This window comes from Microtus oregoni, unplaced genomic scaffold, assembly GCF_018167655.1.
Source record: "Microtus oregoni isolate MIOR12 unplaced genomic scaffold, Mior012 000003F_ref0000135, whole genome shotgun sequence".
Taxonomy (NCBI): Eukaryota; Metazoa; Chordata; class Mammalia; order Rodentia; family Cricetidae; genus Microtus; species Microtus oregoni.
The window spans coordinates 49,629,761-49,649,759 of NW_024543062.1; the positions used below are offsets into that span (position 1 = coordinate 49,629,761).

General features: G+C 47.6%; 1 protein-coding gene across 3 annotated transcripts in view; it reads right to left on the reverse strand.

Annotated features, from left to right (window-relative positions):
• Positions 1–4,315: 4,315 nt before the first annotated feature.
• The window catches only part of Epb41l5 (erythrocyte membrane protein band 4.1 like 5), a 114,332-nt gene continuing 98,648 nt past the window's right edge, over positions 4,316–19,999 (reverse strand). For 2 of the 3 annotated variants that reach the window (XM_041648397.1, XM_041648398.1), the window contains exons 21-25: positions 16,676–16,760; positions 14,251–14,325; positions 9,861–9,902; positions 9,188–9,315; positions 4,316–8,590 (exon numbers count right to left, since the gene is read on the reverse strand). In XM_041648397.1, the coding sequence (XP_041504331.1) occupies positions 8,527–8,590; positions 9,188–9,315; positions 9,861–9,902; positions 14,251–14,325; positions 16,676–16,760 (394 nt within the window). In that variant the 3' untranslated portion in view covers positions 4,316–8,526. The remainder of the gene's footprint in view (positions 8,591–9,187; positions 9,316–9,860; positions 9,903–14,250; positions 14,326–16,675; positions 16,761–19,999) is intronic. The other variant, XM_041648399.1, reaches the window with a different exon arrangement.

The following is a 19,999-nucleotide window of genomic DNA, read 5'->3' on the forward strand; positions in this document are numbered from 1 at the left end:
AACAATGCCTCCAGCGGGGACCAAGTATTTACTAAATGCTTGAGACTATGGAGCCATACCATTCAAGCCACCACAGTGCACTGTCATGTGTATCCACTTGCTGTGTGTGTGGAGGTCAGAGTCCTCATTCCTTATCTGTTGACAGAGGGTCTGTCCCTGATCCACAGTTTGCCACTCAGCTAGACTGGCGGGGCAGCAAGCCTTAGGGATCTCCTTATTTATCCCTCCCCAGTGTTGGGGTCACATGCCTACACCACTACACCCAGCCGAGTGGTTGCTGGTGATTTGGGCAGCAAGCACTTTTCCCACTGAGCCACCTCCCCGCTTTGTGTGCGGCCTGTGCTTTCTTAATCCTCACCACAGTACAAGGTAATGATGTGGGATGCCCCTCTGTATGCTGTGAATACTGCTGGTTAATAAAGAAACTGGCTTGGCCTGTTGATAGGGCAGAGTAGAACTAGGTGGAGAAAACCGGTGGTGGCGCACGCCTTTAATCCCAGCACTCGGGAGGCAGAGGCAGGCGGATCTCTGTGAGTTCGAGACCAGCCTGGTCTACAAGAGCTAGTTCCAGGACAGGCTCCAAAACCACAGAGAAACCCTGTCTCGAAAAACCAAAAAAAGAGAAAACCAAACTGAATGCTGGGAGGAAGACGATGGAGTCAAGAGAAGCCATGGAGCCACCACCAGAGATAGATGTGCTGTAACCTTGCTGGTAGGCCATGAGCCTCGTGGTAAAATATAAAATACTGGAAATGGGTTAATTCTAGAAGAAGAGCTAGCTAGCAATGATTCAAATAATGGTTTCTGTATGATTATTTCGGGAGTCTGGGCGGCTGGAAGATGAGCAAGCGATCTCCTACAACAAAGTAGCATTTAAAGCACTCCCATTTTACAAGGCCCAGGCAGAAGTTTGGTGAACAAGGTTACAACAAGGTCCATTTGTGTTCTGAAATTCTGTACTGCTCTACATGGGCAGATTGCCAGTGTCACAGGACTTCATATCCTAGGCCATGAACTTTTACTCCGAAGATGGCGTGGGGATCCAAACGTGACCTGCAGCCACGCTGAGTTGTCAATCTGGCTTCTAGTAACCCTGGTGGTCCCCCTCCCTCGAAGTCACCCAGCATACTACTGTGGCAAACCTCTAAAGTGGTGTGGAACTTCATAATCAGACTCTAGTCCGTGGGCATCAGGAATGTGCCTGGCACCCTTGATAGCAGCTTGAGAAAAATGAGGTACATTCCAGCTTCACCCACTGACTTGAGGATCCCCCTAAAAGATCCACTGGCCCAGCTGCTGCTCTGGACCAGGCTTCCACAAGTCCAGATAAAATCACACCCTGCTATCCTGGATCTATCTGCTTTTCTTCAGCCTCTCAGCGCTTCCTACCAGTGGAGACCAGTTCTTTTATACCGGATTCCCTGAACAGACCCCTCTGTCAGCTGCTCCTCGAGCCTGCCTGACACACAGTTCAGCCCAGCAATCAGCTGCCAACCTGAGACCAGTGTAGATTCCTGAGTGTCCAGCTCCGTAGGTCTGTAACCTGAAACAAGTCTCAGCCAGGGGCAGCTGGGGATGCAGCTCACTTGGCAGACTGCTTGCCTAGAATGCATGAGGGTTAGATCCCCGACACTGCAAAAACTGGATGAGGTGGTGGGTGCCTGTAATCCCAGTATCTGAGGGATGGAGACAGAACAAGCAGGAATTCAGGATCATCACAGTGAGCAACTCACAAGCTACACAGTGAGTTCCTGGCTGGCACTGAACATGAGACCCCCATGTCCAAAACAAACAGAACAAAATAGCCAGACTCAACTCAAGGAAGAGTTCTAAGGAGAGGGTGGCCTTTTCTAGTAAGCTGTATGGTGCCCAGAACTAACACACACACTCTTGGTTTTTCAGCACAGGGTGTCTCTATGTAGTCCTGACTGTCCTGGTACTTGCTATGTAGACCAGGCTGGGCTCCAACTCAGAGACCCACTTGCCTCTGTCTGCTGGAATGAAAGGAGGCTGCCCAGGCCTGACTACCCAGGGCTCCTACAAACCAGTACATGGGGGTTTGGGAGCAGATGACAGGAACGGTGGGAGTGCAGGCTGCACTCCAGGGAGAGGAAGCGTGGAGGCACACAAACACAGCCCCCAGGTCTGTGTGTGGACGCGTCCCTTGCTCTGGGAAGTGTCTGCTCTCACAGATAAGCTCCTGTGGGGCTTCGACTCTGCTGCAGGCAGCTCTGCTTCAGGGCAACAAGCAGAGAGCAGAGTCGATGCCCTGGAGTGTCGTGAGCTGAGCCGGAAGCTTGGGACAAGCTGGTTCCTCTCTGTACAGTGAGGGTCCAGGCCAGGTCATCTGTTTTCTTTTGTGTGTGTGTGTGTGGGGGCTCTCCTGTAGCCCAGGCTGGCCTTATGTAGCAAAGGATGACCTGAACTCCTGATCTTTCTGCCGCACCTCCCATGTGCTGGATTGAAGGTACCTGACCACCATGCCTGGGTTTATGTGGTGCTGGGGGTGGGATCCTGGGCTTTGTGGTAGCACTCACTTGATGCCCAGCCTTGAGGAGCCAGGGCAGCTGGTCCTCACAGTGTTTCTCCCTAACATCTTGCTATCCTGGGAGCCTGAGTCAGACAGCTGTCAACCTGGCCTAGGACATATGTCCTCCCTGGGTGAGATGCCCTCCTTCCCTCTCTGCTCAACCTCAGCATGGAGTTGTGGAACCTCAGTTTAGGGAGATGAATACTCGCTGAATGGACCACACTGAGCTAGGAAGTCAGGACCCATCAGGGCCCCTGACCATAACTGACTCAGGATCTGTTCTGCCTGGGTTTATCTGGGTGTTTCATAGCTCAGCATCTGCCCCCTTTTTCAGGGTAGCGCAGCCTGGGCGGAACAGCTGCTGGGTACCTGTCCACACCAACACCCCCTTTGTTCTGTCCATGACCTAGCCTCCTGTGGATGTGGAAGGCATTCACTTTTCCCGTGGCTTGTCTTGCTTTTGTCGCTTATGTCTGGCGTTTTCTTTAGTGTCCAGCACAGGTGGGTGAGCCCATGTTCTGCCCTCCAGGCACAACTGAAGGGCCTAGAAAAGGTCCTTTCTCTAGGCAAAGGAGTGAGGGAGCTGGAAAATGTCCCCACTTTCCCAGAAGCCTTGCTACCTTGTATGGTTGTAGCGAGCTGCGTGGTGTCACACCTGATGGAGATGTATAATCATCTCCTATGGCTAAAGGCCTGACCTATGCTATGATCATGCAATGATCACCAGCTGCTTGCATATGCGTGAACCTATGGGCAGTGCCCACCTGGCAGTTTGGGGTTGGCAGCCCATGCCTACTTAAGGGCTGGGAGAGGTTTGCCCGAGGAGAGAGGTCGAGGAGGAGAGAGAGGTTAGAGAGAGAGGAAAAGTGAGAAAGTGAATAAAGGTCCTGAAATAAACTGCAGTGAGAAGAGCTCTGGTGGTCGCGTCATCCTTGCGGGACGAGGGTGGCCGCGACATGTGGTGTGGTGTCTTGGCCCAGCAGAAGCCTGCCAAATGATCTGGACAGCCACGCTGTTCGCAGAACACCGCACCTAAGAGGGCTGGGGACAGCAGGATGAGGCCTACTGTCAGCAGGAGGCTGAGGCACGCATGTGGCCTTTCAGACGACAGTACTGGACTCTGTCGGGATGATTGACCCTATGCCTGTGGGCAGTAAGCAGTGGAGATTCAAGTCCCAAGATGTTATAAAATCCCTGGAGTGACACTGTGGCCTTCCAGGGAGGACTAGGTAGAACCAATGAGGGCTTTATTATTTTTATTTAGAGACAGTGTTGCTCTACAGCCTGTGATGGCTTTGAACACTGAGGCTGGGGTTACAGGGATGTCCCATTACGACCAATACCTTTTAAGAAAGCTTCGTGCGTTGTCTCTCTGCACTCATGTGTAGGAGTGCAGGAGCACACGTGCAGGTCAGAGGACAACCTCACATGTAGATCCTGGCCACCCACCTCGAGACATGCCAGGTGGGTGGGGCTGTGAGCCTCAGGAGATACTGCATGAGTGCTGGGATCACAGACGTGTGCCCATGGCTGGTTTTGTGGGCTCTGCCCATGCTTGGGAGGCACTGCCCACGGAGCTACCTCCCAGCCACCAGCGGGAGTCTGGGCTTTAGCAACATCTCCACTCCCAACCTCCCGCACCCACACTGACACAAATCCCCAAAACAGTACCAGTGCTCCGATTCACTCCATCTGGTTACTATTAACAGTGACTCTGACTCAACGATCCAGCCAGGACCATGCATGCTCAAAAAACAGCTCATAAAACATGAATGTTCTCATCGTTTTATTTGAATGGGTCATGTCTATAGATCGTGTTCAGTGTACAGACTACTCACAGTTCAGGGTAGTGCTTCTAACACAAGCCATATACAATGGGGATTCACTGAATATAGTGTACCTCATACAAAAATAAATTACAGTTTCAAAGCTACTGCAGAGCTTACCATGTAGAAAAGTAAACACAAAATAGTTGGTGAGAGTTCTCATAACCATCTACTGTATCCAGATGTGAAAACCAGGAGAGCAAAGGGCTCCATGAAAAGACACACACACACACATACACACACGCATACACACGCATACACTCTCTCACACACAGACTCTCACACACAAACAACACAGACTCTCTCTCTCAAACACATACACACATACATACACACTCACAACATAACACAGACTCTCTCTCACACACACACTCCTCTGATAAGAAGAAATCCTGAGAATTAGCGGGTATCACCCCCCACAATGCAATGAGAGGAAGGACTGCAGCCCCACCAGCAAGTCTCCAGCAAGAACTCTGAACCACAGCAGAACTCAGCTCAGGACAAGTTCCCCCAGCGCAAACCGAGCTCCCCCATCCTGGCAGCACAGGGGTGTTTCCAAAGAGTCCATCCTGACTGCCCACAAACTCAGGTATTTTTTTCCAGTAAAAGGTACAAATGATCTATAAACATGCATTCTTTATTACACACGTGTATCCGAGTTCAGTCAACTCCATGGCCAAGAGATGGATTAACAGGAACGCACCGAGACTCTCGCGGCTGAGACCTGGTCTCACCTTGCAGCTTCACGGACAAGCAGTACTCCACTGCTCTCAGAGCCGGGGAGCAGCACTTGCGGCGGTTCCCAACCTTCCTAATGCTGTGACCCTTCCTGTTACAGTGACCCCAGCTACAAAATTATTTAGTTGCTACTTCATAACTGTAAGTTTGCTACTGTTATGAATCACAATGTCAGTATCTGATATGTAGGATATCGGATATGTGGCCCCCAAAGGGGTGGTGACCCACAGGTTGAGAAGCACTGGCTTGGAGCTTGGTTATAAACAAGCTTTAGTGGGCACAGCTATGCTCCCGGGCACTGGCCCTGGTGGTGCTGGGCAGCAGCAGCAGCAGCAGCAGCAGCACAGTGGTGAACGGTTTGTGGTCTCCAGCTCTGGATCAGGGGCGGAGTGAGACAAGGGCCTCAGGCCTTGGTCTGCCTGCAGCTCACAGAGATCCACCCGCCTCTGCCTGCTGAGTGCTGGGGTTATAGGCAGGTGCTGCCACTCTCAGTCCAAGGTCCTGGTTTTGGTCCCTAGCAACTCAAAACCCAAAACCAACCAACCAAAACCTTGTCAGTACAACATACGCTAGGTCTGGCGGTTCATGACTGAAATTCCTGTACTTGGAAAGTGAGACAGGAGAACTCCTGTGAGTTCAAGACCACCCTGGGCTACACACCGAGACTCTGTCTCAAAACAGCAGAACAAAGTAAAACAACAAATGAGTAAATGATACTTGCTAAATGAGAAGACAAGGATTTTGTTCCTTAAAACCCTTGCTTAGAAAACAGCCAAGTTGCTGGGTGGCAGTGGAGCTTGCCCTTAATCCCAGCATTTGGGAGGCTGAGGCAGGCAGATCTCTGAGTTCCAGACAAGCCTGGTCTATGGAGGGGGTTCAGACAGCCAGAGCTACACAGAGAAACCCTGTCTGAAAAAAAAAAATAAAACAAAAAACACCCAAAGCATAAAACAAACAAAAAACTCCAAGTTTTTCACCAGTTGAGCGACTATACAATCTTGCAAACGACAAGACTTCCTGGGACTCAGTTAAGAGAAGAGAGGTCCAAGTTTTAGCCAGAAATGGGAGGAAGAGCAAGCAGTAAGTAGATCCTAGAAACAGCTCAGAGGTCTCATCCGCAGACACACCCAGGGCGCCTGAGCCTGTGCAAAGGAAGTACCCACCACAGCAGGACACAGAAAGAATGTTTCCACAAGAATTTTTCTCAAAGCAATGTAAGATGCTAAGGAGTCTGCTCCTGGCTCTGTCCAGCAGCCTCCTGAGGATCAGGAGAGACAGCCGGGAGTGCCGCCCGTGTGGAGAGGGCTGCTGGTCTCCAGATCATTTACATATTCACATGGACAGACAGACTCCTTTCCAGAGCTGAGGTGGAGTCTAGGACTGCTAACTCTAATTTCACATCTTACTGACCCCAGGCACTTTGTCTGGCTGCTCCCTGGGCACGGAAGGGCAACTCTGGGCACTAGCTCCAGTGTGACATAAAGGTACAGCACTGGCAACTGCCCCTTCCTACCCAGCTGTCACCTCCGCCTCACTCTACCCATTCTTGACAGCTTCACATACTCCCACCTACCACTTCCAGGTGCCCCCGGGTCTGTCACGATAGACCGCTGCCCTTTCAGAGGGGCAGAACACCCTCTGAAAAGTCTGACGTGCGTCTGACGTCAGGGCAAATGCATCACTCAAGCGTTAGTTCTAACTTAAGACTCGACACTAGGACAGAGGATTTCTTTTCACTGGAGATCCAAGTGACCCCTAACAAAGTCCCTAGCAATACTCTGCAAGAATTCAGGTACCTGGAGACACAGATGTTACGGGGTACTTTCAGCTACTCTGTCTTGAAAGGACAGTGCTTGATCCCACACAGGATGAGACACGTAGGACTTCTAAGCCACCATGCCTTAGCCATTGTGTGGTTAGCAGCACAGCAGACTATGTAGGCCGCCCAGGACCCAGCCCAGTGTCCTGGAGCAAGCCCCGGGTTCTAGGTCCCACACTGTGAAGAATGTCTTAATACTGAGGACTGGCAAAACACTGCCAGGGAAATGCACGAGCCGCCTACTGGCTAAGGGGAGCCAGCCAGCAAGAAGGGCAGTTCTGTCTCCTTTCGCAAAAGTGCTTTCTAACTGCCCAGCTCCCCTCAAAACTGTAAGGCCGAATCCCCAAGCTCCCTGAACACACAATATGCAATGGGGAAGCCAGGGTAGTCCAGATCACAGCATCTGAACCACAGAGCTGGATGTTCTCTTAGCTGAGAAGAATGAGTGCTCAACCATACACACGTCACATGACAGGCAGAAACCAGATAACATCGGTGCTTGGTGAGAGGGCAACACCAGTGGCTTCCCCAGTCCCCATGGCAGCTGAGGTGCTCATCTTCCAGCCCACACATCTGAGCTACTTTAGTGTCATTTTCTGTGCTGGCTCAGGTCCATATCCATACACTTTTCCACGGTGAGCACGTACCACTTCAACACCAGAACTTCTTTGGGTACAGAGAGTATGGAATTCGAGAGAACTTTAAAGCAGATACAAAACCCTAATGTGGGCTGCCTTCATTCACCACACTGTTCACAGCTTCCTAGTGGATTCTTCAAGAACCAGGTCCCTCTCGCCACCATTCCCCATGTCTGCCCGGTCGCGGGAAGGAACCGGAGGCTGCGTCTAAACAGGTCCTGGTTTGGAGCGCTGCTGCGCGGACCTTCACAGCTGTAAGCCAATTAGGGTTGCATTCCCACTGGCTCAGCATGGACAGCACAGGCAGCAGGCAGAGGACTCAGGTCTCTGACCAGACACCTGCTCCCTGCCCCGCTGCAAAGTTACAGACAGGAGTGATGCGGATCCTTCCTCTAGGAAAGGGGTCTGGGGAGCACAAGGCTGGAGACGATCACTCCATAGTTCCTAAGAGCAGTAAGACAGTAACTGCTCAGGCCACAGAGTGTGGCTGACATAAAACCTCCATCTCTCAGCGTCCCTAGAGTCCTGCGACTGTGAGAGCTGGCCTGGGATCCACCTACAGTGTTTCCATCTCTTCCTAAGTTCCCACTTCAGGGACGGTGCAGGGAAACGCCACTCGTTTCTCCAGCAGGCTTTCGGGTCAGGTGTGCTCACCCTGACATCACAGGAAATGGCAGTGAAAGGGCTCTGGACAGCAAGCCTTGCCAAAGGCTGCTATAAACAGTTGGGACCGCTAGGTGGAGCCACGAGTTTGGCGGGAACTAATGAATTTCGATGATGGGGGATTGGAAGAGGAGGTTATCTTCAGTTATGTGGGGTAGACTTCCAGTCGGACGGAAAATGTAGCTACTTTCTTCATGGAGCTGAAGTCAAATCCAGGTAGAAGGTTTTCTCCAAGTAAAGGACTCACTGGGCTGGATCCAGGGCTGACGGGGTAGCGTGGGGGCATTCCAGATCCAGCGGGAGCAGCAGCCCTCAGAGCTCAGTGGTCAGCAAGCACTTCTGCTTCAAGGCTGGGTCTTCAGCCAGAGGAGCCGAGCTGCAAGGAAGGGAGAGACATAGTGAAGACTCCTGGCTCCTGACTACAGGCTAAAATATATTTAACCCTTTCTTCACCGGCCAAGCTTATCATGGATAGTACGAACAGTGCTGTGCTGAGCACAAGAGCAGCACATTTTGCTTCTGTCTGAACTTGGCTTAGCTTATCCTCTGCAGAGAGGGGACGTTCCTTAGCCCCCGGGACCCATGTTCACATGCTTGTCTAGTAAAAGCTGTGAGGGTTCTCACCTTGGGGACGCCCTACCCCTACTTCATACTGCACTGTGTCATATGTAGTAAGGAGAGCAGGCCACAGTCGTAAGAGTAAAGAAGAAAGGATAAAGAACAACCTGTTTTTTAAAACAGAGATCTCAAGTCTACTAACATTTTCTTCACAAAGAAATCCCAGTAAATTTTTTTTGAAAATTATCAATATGCAAGAAAAAATACTATGTTAAACAATATTCAAAGACCTATATACTTTCAATCAAATTCAATTAGGACCTTACAAAAACTAACATTGTTATTTTAAATATAATCAACATTTCTTATTTCTCTCCTATCAGAAAAAGCTGCAGATGAGTAGTAATTTCCTCACCTGGTCACAGCATCTACCAAGAACGGTGCTGGGGGGGAGATGAGTGAGAATCCGTCTTTAGTACCACACCCTTCGGTCCCAGCCACAGACGGTCCACACCCTGTGAGCCTGTTGGAGACGGCAGCACTCTGCAGTAGGAGACGCACGGGTCAGCACTGAGGCAACAGCACTCACTCCCCAGCAGCCTCCCATTAGCCTCACTGACCGGGCAGCAAAGAGGAGGGCCTGATGCTCCCGGCTGTTTACCCACTGAGTCATCTTGCCAGCCCCCAAGCTGCTTATTTATTTTAATATGTGTACGGATGCTTTACTTGCATGCATGTCTGTGTACCACACATGTGCCTGGTGTCTGTGGAGTCAGATCCCCTGGAACTGGAGTTACAGATAGTTATGAGCTAGCTGCCATCAGGGTGCTGGGAACCGAACCTAGGCCCTCTGCAAAAAAAGTAAGCACTCTTAACCACTGAGTCATCTCTCCAGCCCCTTTCACCTCAGATTTTTATTTATCTGTCTGAATCATTTAGCATTTACAGAAAAGTTGAGCCACAAATCTGAAGCTGTTAAATTAACAGAGCTTTGATAATGACCCCAACATTTGTAGGAAAAACAAGAAAGTGAGATTCCTTTAAGCTTCTGAGACTGTAACCAAAAGAACTGAATAGTATGGACTTACTGGAATAATCCACCGGGGTGTGATCATGGATGACGAAGACACCTAAAACAAATTTCATAGCCACTTACTTTTAGGGAAGACTGACTTGTATTTCCTAATGTGAAATGACCGCAGGGCGCAGTTTCCATGGAGACTCCTGAGCTGACATAACTTTTAGCGCCAGGCTTAGGACTTTGAGAATCTTTGAGAATCTCCATAATAGGAAAGATTATAAGTTAAGAACACTACTGCTACTGTTAATTCATTTATCACATTTTTTTTTTAAAAGACAGGGTTTCTTTGTGTAGTCTTAGTTGTCTTGGAATGGGCTCTGTAGACCAGGCTGGCACTGAACTCAGAGATCCGCCTGTCTCTGCCTCCTGAGTGCTGGGATTAAAGGTGTGCACTGCCACTAACCTGGCTCATTTATTATTCTTAAAAATCTTTTAAATTATATTTATTTATTTGTGTGTGTGTGAGAGTGTGCACACATAAACACAAACACACACACATAGAATAGTAGCTGCCAGCAGACACGGGGGCATTAGAAGGATGTATGGTCTCCACTCTTGCTGACTTCCAGGTACTGGAGTTAAGTTAGCACAGGAGCACCTGAACATGGCTCAAGTGTAAATGAGTGGAGGATTAAGACGGAGTTGTGGTGTGGGAAGTCCTTCTGTATATGTGTTGCTTTTATTGGTTAATGAATAAAGAAGCTGCTTTGGCCTATGATAGGGCAGAATAGAGCTAGGCAGGAAAACTAAACTGAATATGCTGGGAGAAAGAAGGCAGAATCAGAGAGACACCATGTAGCCACCAGAGGAGAAAGACAGGAGCTGCCAGCCAGAACCTTGCCTGTAGGTGATGAGCCTCATGGTAAAATATAAAATAATGGAAATGGGTTAATTTAAGGTGTAAGAGCTAGCCAATAAGAAGCCAAAGCTAATAGGCCAAGCAGTGTTGTAATTAATATAGTTTCTAAGTGGTTATTTCAGGTCTGGGTGGCCGGGAAACAAACAAAACAGTGCTGGAGGCACAAGGTCCAGAGATTAGTAGCATCACTATCAAGACCCTAACAGTTCTAACCTACGCTTACCCAGGTCCAGAGATCTAGGTGCACAAATGTTCACCAAGGGGATGGTGATTTTTGCTGTGGGCTTAGTCTGATTTTACTGACTTTGTAAGTGGAGACAGGAGTAGAATAATCAGGAATATACAAAGAGCAGCAGGGAGAGGATGACAATCCTTTAAGTTTGATTACATTTGGAACAGCTGTGACTGCTCCACTTAGCATGTCAGTCATTCATATGGAGAGTGAGCCCATTGTTTGTTTGTTTTATATTATCAATATTTTAATTTTGGTTATATTTTCACACTGGTGCTTAAGACCATGCAGTGACCAAATCTAATCACTATGTTTTTTAAACAAACAAACAAACAAACCTGTTAAGGTCAGTTGAGGTTCTGGTCCTCAAAGGTTACGGGCTTTGGGAGGAGGAAGTGGCATTTCAATTGTATTTTAATAAATAAAGACTGCCTGAAGATCTGAGAGTAAAATAGTAAACTGGTCTGTAAATTACGGAAAGACAGGAGCAAGGGCCTTGCTAGACTGGCTTTGCTTAGAAGCATGGAGGCTATTTCTCCTCTGTGTAGAATGAATAGTCTACCCAGTGGGGTGGACAAATTCAAACTGATGTCTAAACTACAGCACTTGAAATGAGTATGGAAGAGAACCAGCTAAAACGGGAAAACACTGATGTAGATGGGTCTTTTGTCTATTTGGTTAATAAAGAAACTGCCTTGGTTTTTGATAGGGCAGAAAATTAGGTGGGTGGAGTAGACAGAACAGAATGCTGGGAAGAAGGGAAGTGAGGTCAGATGCCATGGAATCAGCCGCCAGGTCAGATATGCTGAATCTTTCCCGGTAAGCCACCACCTTGTAGTGCTACACACATTAATAGAAATGGGTTAATCAACATGTGAGAGTTAGCCAGTAAGAGGCTAGAGCTAATGGGCCAAGCAGTGTTCAAAAGAATACAGTTTCTATGTTACTATTTCGGGGCATAAGCTAGCCAGGCGGCCGGGAGCCGGGCGGCAGGAACGGAGCCCGCCGCTCATCTCTACAAAACACTACTAGAGGTTCTTTACACAAGAGGAACCCTAAATGGTATCACAATATTGGGGGTGATAGCCAATTTAACTCATCTAATTGAAACTGAGACAAACTCATTAGACAAAATTAGAAAGTCAGACAAGGGTAAGTGAGATAGCTCACGGCATAAAGGCACTCTGGCATGGGCCTGACCACCTGCGGTAGATACCTACCTGGGACACACATGATAACTCCAACAAGTTGTTCTCTGACCTCACCTCACAGTGGTGCTGCACGTGCACCCACAGCACACGAACACACGATACATAAACAAGTGCCAAAAATGTCAAAGTCAGACAATTCAGGCGTGGTGGAGACTCACACCTGTAATCGCAACACTAGGAGGTGAAAGCAGGAACTTTCTAGTTCCTAGGTTACTCCTAGGTCAGCCTAGGCTACAGGGATTGAACCCAGGGCAAACACTGCATCGACTCTATCCTGATCCCTGGAAAGGCCTAAGAGCAGGAGCTGTAATCTAGACAAAACGTCAAATAAGAACCTTACTCTCAAGGCAAGCTTGAGTGTATTGCTGACTTAGTCAGCATCTATTTTGGTCTGTTTAATTAATTTATTTATGTGCGTGTCCCAGTGACTTTTTGTATTCATGTGTGCAGAAGCCTGGAGTCTAGGAGGAAGTAGTAGATCCTCCTGCCTCTGTGTGGGCCACTCTGTCACACTACGGTTGTGGTTTTGGGTAGCTCACCTACCCACTAGACAAAGAACAAACATACTGTAAGTGTTGTCAATTATGCTCTAAGGAATTATGTCTCTCTGGGCTTCAGGTTATTTTTGACATTAATTTTGGAGGCTATGTCTTGTCTCTTTCAAGATTTATTATGGTTCAAGATCAGATTTGGGATTATTTCTTCTCCTTTGGTAACGTCTTATTTATTGATATAAGCTGGTAGTCTATGTCACCAAATATCACATGGGAGCATGTTTAGAAATGCAAATTCTGGGGTCTTCCCAAGATATATCTATATATAATTTGAAATTGAAATGAGGCCCAACAATCTGTTCAGTACACCTTCTGGCTAATTCTGACACACACACACTCAAGTTTGTCCACTAATGATTTACACAACCAACAGAAAGTGCCATCTGTGCCCCCTGACTCCTGAGAGGCATCTGATCCCCACAAGCAGCTCTTGCTTACAGTAACTAGCACTGAAATAGTTCTGTGTGTCTTTACACTTCAGTCCAGCTGAGGAAATGAACTGTGTCTTATCTGCTCATGGCAATGGTACTGAGGACGCTGCCTTCCAGGTAGACAGGGCTGAGATTTTCAATACTACTCATTAATTGTGCCCCTACTTTTTTGTAAAAATATAAAATAAAATAAATAAACATGTCCTTATAGTTTTAACATATGTTTTAGACAGGCTTTTGCTATAGCCCTGGCTAGCCTGGAACTTGCTCTGTGGATCAGCTGGCCTTGGGTTTGCAGCAACTTTCCTCAATGCTGGGGTTATAAGCATAAACCACCAAGCCCAGATTATTATCTTCACTCTTGAATTTTTTTTTATTTTTATTTTATGTGTCTGAGTGCTTTGCCTATATGCATATGAGGGCATTACAAGTGTTTAGTGAATGCTGAGATCAGAAAAGGGCAATGGATCCTCGGGAACCTGAGTTAACTGGTGTTGTGAGCCACTCCATGGGTGCTAGGAACAGAACCCAGGTCCTCTGCAAGAGCAGTAAGAGCTCTCGACCACAGAGCTCCTTGTCTTAACTCTGCAAGCTGGTGCAGGACCCAGGTTTTCTCTCATGTTATTTAATGAGGCATTGAATTATGAATGGGCTCATGGTGACATGTGCTTTCCACAGGGTGAAATGCTATTCAAAGCAGAACCTGAGGAAAGCAAGGCAAAGCTAAAGGGGCAAATCCAAGCTCTTTGTGCTTGTATGGGTGTGCACACACCCCACTGCACACGTGCTGGTCTTAGGTGCTAGTCTGTCTGTCTGAGGGTTTCCTGTGCTTTGCTGTGAACATCTGGCTACCAGGTCTGAGAGTTTCTGGAAATTCTATTTCTGCCTTGTTTCATATGCACTACTGTGTCCAGCTTTATCTGAGTATTGGGGATCCCAATTGAGGTCCTCATGATTATGCAGCAAGTGTCTTACCCAGTGAGCCATTTTCTCAGTCCCATAACTCTTATTAAATGAAAAGTTTTACTAAATTATTAAATTAGAAAAGAAATGGAACCTACAGGAACATTTTCAAAACAAGTCTGCCTTGCTGTTTTGAGGCATATTTACCTGAGGTGTGACTGTGTGGTCCATCAAATTCTCAGTTAGAGAAAGAAGTAAGGCATCCAATTCATCTGTTGCATCCTGCAGAAGACAAGGCAAGAATCCATGAACAATCTGGCATTGCACCGCACTTTCCCACAGTCTCTGAATTTCTAACAGTGACTTGGGCCCAGCTAGTGTGGACCTTCTAAACAGAAAAGGACATTTGGAAATGAGCTACCAACGATTCCACTTTGAGGAGGAGAATCTATACTATAATCAGACCCAGGAAAAGAAGTGCTCTGTAAATACTCACGTAGCTACTCCATTTACATAGAAAAACCTGAAAGAGTTAAGTCAGCGACTGGTTTGTGGCTGGCTAACAGGTTTGGATAGGACAGTCATGGTGTCCCAGCTGAATTCTTCGACGATGAGAAGGGAAAGAACATTCGAGTGGTGGCGGTGTTCAATATGGAAGGGCAGAGAGCCAATGCCCAGGCAGTAGAAGAATGTGATCATGAAGGAAGGTTAAGTGTTCCAACGGCAGGACTGGTTGGCAAGAGAGAGCTCAAGGGAAGCTATATTTTTGGTATGGTTTGGGGCATCTACTAAACAAACTGGTGTTTACACCAAAGTGCTATTTGTTCAATTCTAGATGAAGCTATTGGCTATAATTGCACAATCTTTGCATAAATGAAACAATTATTTTTTAAGTTGATAAAAAGTATAAATATATGTATTTGGTTTTGGTTTAAAAAAGATTAAAAAAAATTTTTTTGTTGTTGTTTTTCGAGACAGGGTTTCTCTGTGGTTTTTGGAGCCTGTCCTGGAACTAGCTCTGTAGACCAGGCTGGTCTCGAACTCACAGAGATCCGCCTGCCTCTGCCTCCCGAGTGCTGGGATTAAAGGCGTGTGCCACCACCGCCCGGCATATTAAAAAATCTTAACAGATATGGCCAAACTGGAAGGCCCAGCTCACTGTGGGTGGTGCCAACCCTGGCTGGTGGTCCTGGGTTCTGTAGAAAGCAGCACTCCTCCATGGCTTCTGCATCAGTTCCTGCCCCAACTGCCCTCAGTGATGGATTATGATGTGGAAATGTAAGCTAAATCCTCCCCAAGGTGCTTTTGATCATACTGTTTTATCACAGCAATATAAACCCAGACTAAAATAAGCCCTAACTGAAATATACTATACATAAATATTAACTATGTACTATCTTTGCATACTAGGATTAAGGGTGATTTATAGTTTTCCCTTTTGTGAAGTATCTGGTAAATTTCTACAACTAATATACATTATGCAACAAAAATGGCGAAATTGCTTGTGTTAAATTAGAAAGTCTGGGTTTCTGTGAGTTCTGCACTGGTTAGGGTGCAGACACATAAGAGTGGAACTGGACTGAGCTGGTGGTCCTGTAATACAACCAGTGAGACGCGCCTGTTGTTAGCCACATTTTATAATCAGTTCCTGTTATTCTTTTGGTCTCTGGTTCCTTTAAGGGACAAGTCACGCCCACTCCCAGCAACCTCTGCCCCCTGCCCCCCTTCTCCTCTCCTCTCCTCTCCTCTCCTCTCCTCCCCTCCCCTCCCTCCCTCCCTCCCTCCCTCCCTCCCTCCCTCCCCTTTTGGCATGCTCACACGTGTCTGTCCGTCTCTCTCTCTCCTTCTCCCACTCTCCTCTAAGCAATAAAGGTTCAGTTCTGATTCATACTATGTGTCTGTCATATGCCCCTACCCACGTGCCTGCTCGCCGCCGTTGGAACTCGCCGCCACTTGGCTGCTGGGCTCTGGAGCCAAGGCCCGGCACCCGCCCGCCCTGCTGGGGATCTGCCGGAGCTAGCGGGTGCTCTGCGAGTCCGCCGGAGGCACGCCAGGATATTTTAAAATCATAAAAGTTCCTATTACTTGCCATCTGCTGTTTGAGACATTAGGAATACAGCAATGAACAGAACAGGTTACCCAGGAATGTTGGTGCACTGCTATGATCCTAGCCTGGGCAAAGGGAAGCAGAGGACTGAGCACCAAGGCCAACCTGGCCTACACAGCAAGGTTGTGATTCAACAAAACAAAACAGGAATCAGCCCACTCACACAGCTTATGTTTTCCTAGGAAAATCATACAGTGAATTTCAGCAAAATCACAGGTGTGCTGGACAGCATCTAACGTGTCCACTTGAAGAGAACAGTGTGTCTTGGAGACGAAAAAAGTGAAGGCAAGGCCAGCACCCAAGACTGTCTCAAAATAAAGCCCCCAGCAGCACACTGGAGAGAAGCGTCTAGTAACTCTTCGGGAATAGGCAGGCAGGGCAGCCCTAGGGTCTTCCCTAGGGAGAAAGCTCAGCTGCTCCTCCCACCTCAAGCCCAAGGGCCACTGAGAAATGGCCAGATGTCCCTGGTCACATGAGAGGTTAAACTCACTACTGTCTCTTGAAAATGAAAAGCAATCTTCTTACCTTGAGTGCAGACCCACTGTCTGCAGCTGTGGCGTGCGCTGGAGTGGGAGAGTCTCTGCTCGGGGGCACATCCTCATTTATAGTGCTGGGAGGAAACAGAATCAGATCAGGGAGGACGTGCACACAGCTGGCACTGCTGGAGAACCCTTCGGGAGGGTTAATAAGGCCATGGAGAGGAGTAAGACAGGGCAGTCGGAGGAAAACCTTCAGATTTGTTATCTGAGTCAGAGTCCTTTGCTGCTAGATCTAAACAGCTCACTAGCTTGCTTCCTTCCCCAAACCACACTAAATGAGGAAACATTTGTCTTTAGTACACAAACACGCACGCACGGCACGCATGCGTGCACACACACGCACACCAATTCATAGTATCTCAAACTACTAAGGGTTGTCAGTGTAGTTTAAAACCTTCAGAAAATTCAGAATGATACACTTTAGAAAAGGATAGTTATAGCTTCAAATCCAGAGAAACTATGTAAAAAAATGGGAAGTGAGGAAGTTCTACAGACTGACTTTATTCCCCTTCTTTTTCTGTTATCTTTTTTCAGACAGGGTCTCATCACTTTCTCTGGCTGTCTGGAACTCACTATGAAGACCAGCTAGCGTTGAACTAACAGTTTTTGCCTCCCAAGTGCTGGGACTAAAGATGTAAAATACATGAATGAAAAAGCTAAGTTGATCCCAAATCTGATACATAGCCAAGACAGAGGAGCAGAGTGAGGAACCAGGGGAACCATGGTGAGGGTACAGGCTGGAGAGCTGTCGCATAAGGGAGAAGCAACATCCAGGATGCTCCAGATACTCTAACAGACGAGAGGATGTGGAATATCTATACTCTGCAGACCTAGCAGTGGTGATATTTTGTTTGTGTTTTAGCAAATATAGCTTGCCTGAAGATTAGAGCGCAGAGCTACTAGAGGCCAGGCAGTGGTGGCACACACCTTTAATCGGAACTTGGAAAAAAAGAGGCAGACAGATCTCGTTACTTCAAGGCCACCCTGGGCTAAGCAAAATTGATCCAGTCTAAAAGAGAAACAGCTCACACAAAGGTGATCCCAACACGTGGGATGACGCGCCTTTGTCCCAGCACTAGGGAGGGGGAGATGGGTGATATAAAGTAGGAGAAAGCAGGAGCTCAGTGCAGCCGGAGGACACAGTCTGGGGATGCAGGCTGAAGTGCACTGAGGACAGATCGCCCTTTTGGTCTAAAGGGTCATCCTAGTGGCTGGCTGCACTGCTTCTCTGATCTCTCAGATATCAGTGGGTGAAAACTGAGAGATCAGAGAAGCAGTGCTTCTCAGACTCTCCAGGAAGGCAACCTGCGGAGCTCGCAGTGCTGCCCACTGGGAAGCAGAGGAGAGGTCTCCCAGCCACCAGCACATGCGCCAGCCTAGCCCTCCAGCTAAGCAGTCCTTATAACTGCTGTGTGGGGAAGACCAATGCAAAGTAAGAATGGACAGCCATGGTAGACTTGCAGGATGGCAGTAAGTGAAGAAACAAAAGTTCAGAAATAGAGAAACACAAAACTGGATGACACATGTATTTTATCTTACTGGTGCAAAGCCTAAAAACCATGCACACCAATATACGGTTGGTAATAACCTGTACATAATAGAGGTACTACAGAACCCATGTAAAGTGATGGGTGTGGTCATACAAGTTCCTGTACGTACCTCTAACACTGTAGGTGGCAGAGACAGGAGGATCACTTGGGTTTGATGGTGTTAGTACAGCACCAGACTCTGACATCCTGTCTCCCAGGGAGCAGAAAGTGCTAGAGCAGGACACTGCACCACAGCCTCTTGCAGGCGGAATTACAGGCTTGCTCTCATTCTGCTTTAGTCTGCCCATGAATTCCTAGAAAATGATGCAAGGAACAAGTGCACTTTGTCTAACTCAGAACTCACAGAACACTGAGTTGAACAAAAAGATGTCCCTAGGAAATGCTGTAAGCCACCTGCTGTTCAGGGCAAACAAACAAATAAAAACCCAACAAAACAACCAAAAAACTAACAAAAACAAACAAACAAACAAATAAGCCACCACCCAAACATCAACAAAACCAGTACAATGGAAACACAAGGGTTGAGAGACAAAGTCACAGAGCAAGAAATTCTGGGATGGAAAAAACCCCCCAAACCGTTGGGAGCCCACACGAAATGGAGGCATTTAGAAAACGATGCATGCGCCAAGGGAGGACATGGGTCTCCTGCTAAGAGCAGACTGGAACTCGGGTCCTGAGCAGGTGAGGCAGCAGCACCACCAAGCCTGGCCTGCAGTCATCTACACTCTGCAAACCATCCTAACACACTGCCAAGCAGAAAGACTTTTCGAGAGCATTTTCCTCTATTAAAAAATTTTATTATTGCCAGGTGTTGGTGGTACGCGTCTTTAATCCCAGCACTTGGGAGGAAAAGATAGGTGGATCTCTGTGAGTTCAAGGCCAGCCTGGTCTACAAGAGTTAGTTCCAGGACAGCCAGGGCTGTCACACAGAGAAACCCTGTCTTGAAAAACAAAGAAACAAAACAAACCCTGAAACATTTTATTCTATTAGTTTACATTTTGAACCTATATATCTGTGTAGGCACTGTGGTAGAGGACAACGTGTGGGAGTCAGCTCTCTCCTCCTACCACATGGGCCCAGAGATTAAACTCAGGTTGTCAGGCTTGGCAACAAGAGCCTTCTGCCCACTGTGTCATCTCCCTGGCCCCTAAAGATTTACTAATTTTTATTTTATGTGTATTAGTATTTTGCCTGTATCTATGTACAAACATCATATATGTGTCTGATGCTCACACAGGCCAGAAGAGAGTGCTGGGTCTCTTGAAAGTACAGTTTTTGGTTCTGGTCATATGACATCTCTGTCAAATCACTACTGAGTTCTATACTAGGGCAGCAGGCATCAGAGGCTGCAGCTCATAAAGGAGTCTCCAAATGTCACTTTGAACAGGCTCCAGCTATCATATAATCACACAGCAAAAACAACCAAGAAAGCCTAAGGGAGAGAAGACTCTGCTGCCGAGAATTACATCATCAAGATCAAAATGTCCACGTTCCAAATTCACCAGAGTGTGGCTCATCCACAAGGAAGACAGGAGCAGACGCTTCCCCCAGAAAGCAGAGACAACTGCACTTACTGGGCAAAGGGTGCAACTGGGTCAAATCCCTCAGAAAGCAAGAACTACAGGAGATTAGGACACCAACAACAGGCAGAGGAAGGGCTCTATGGATGATTTACAGCTAGAAAGTAGGACTTTTTAACGAAAAATCTGCCACAGGATTTCAACAGCAGATGTAGTAAGGTTCGCAGAAGAATCAGTGA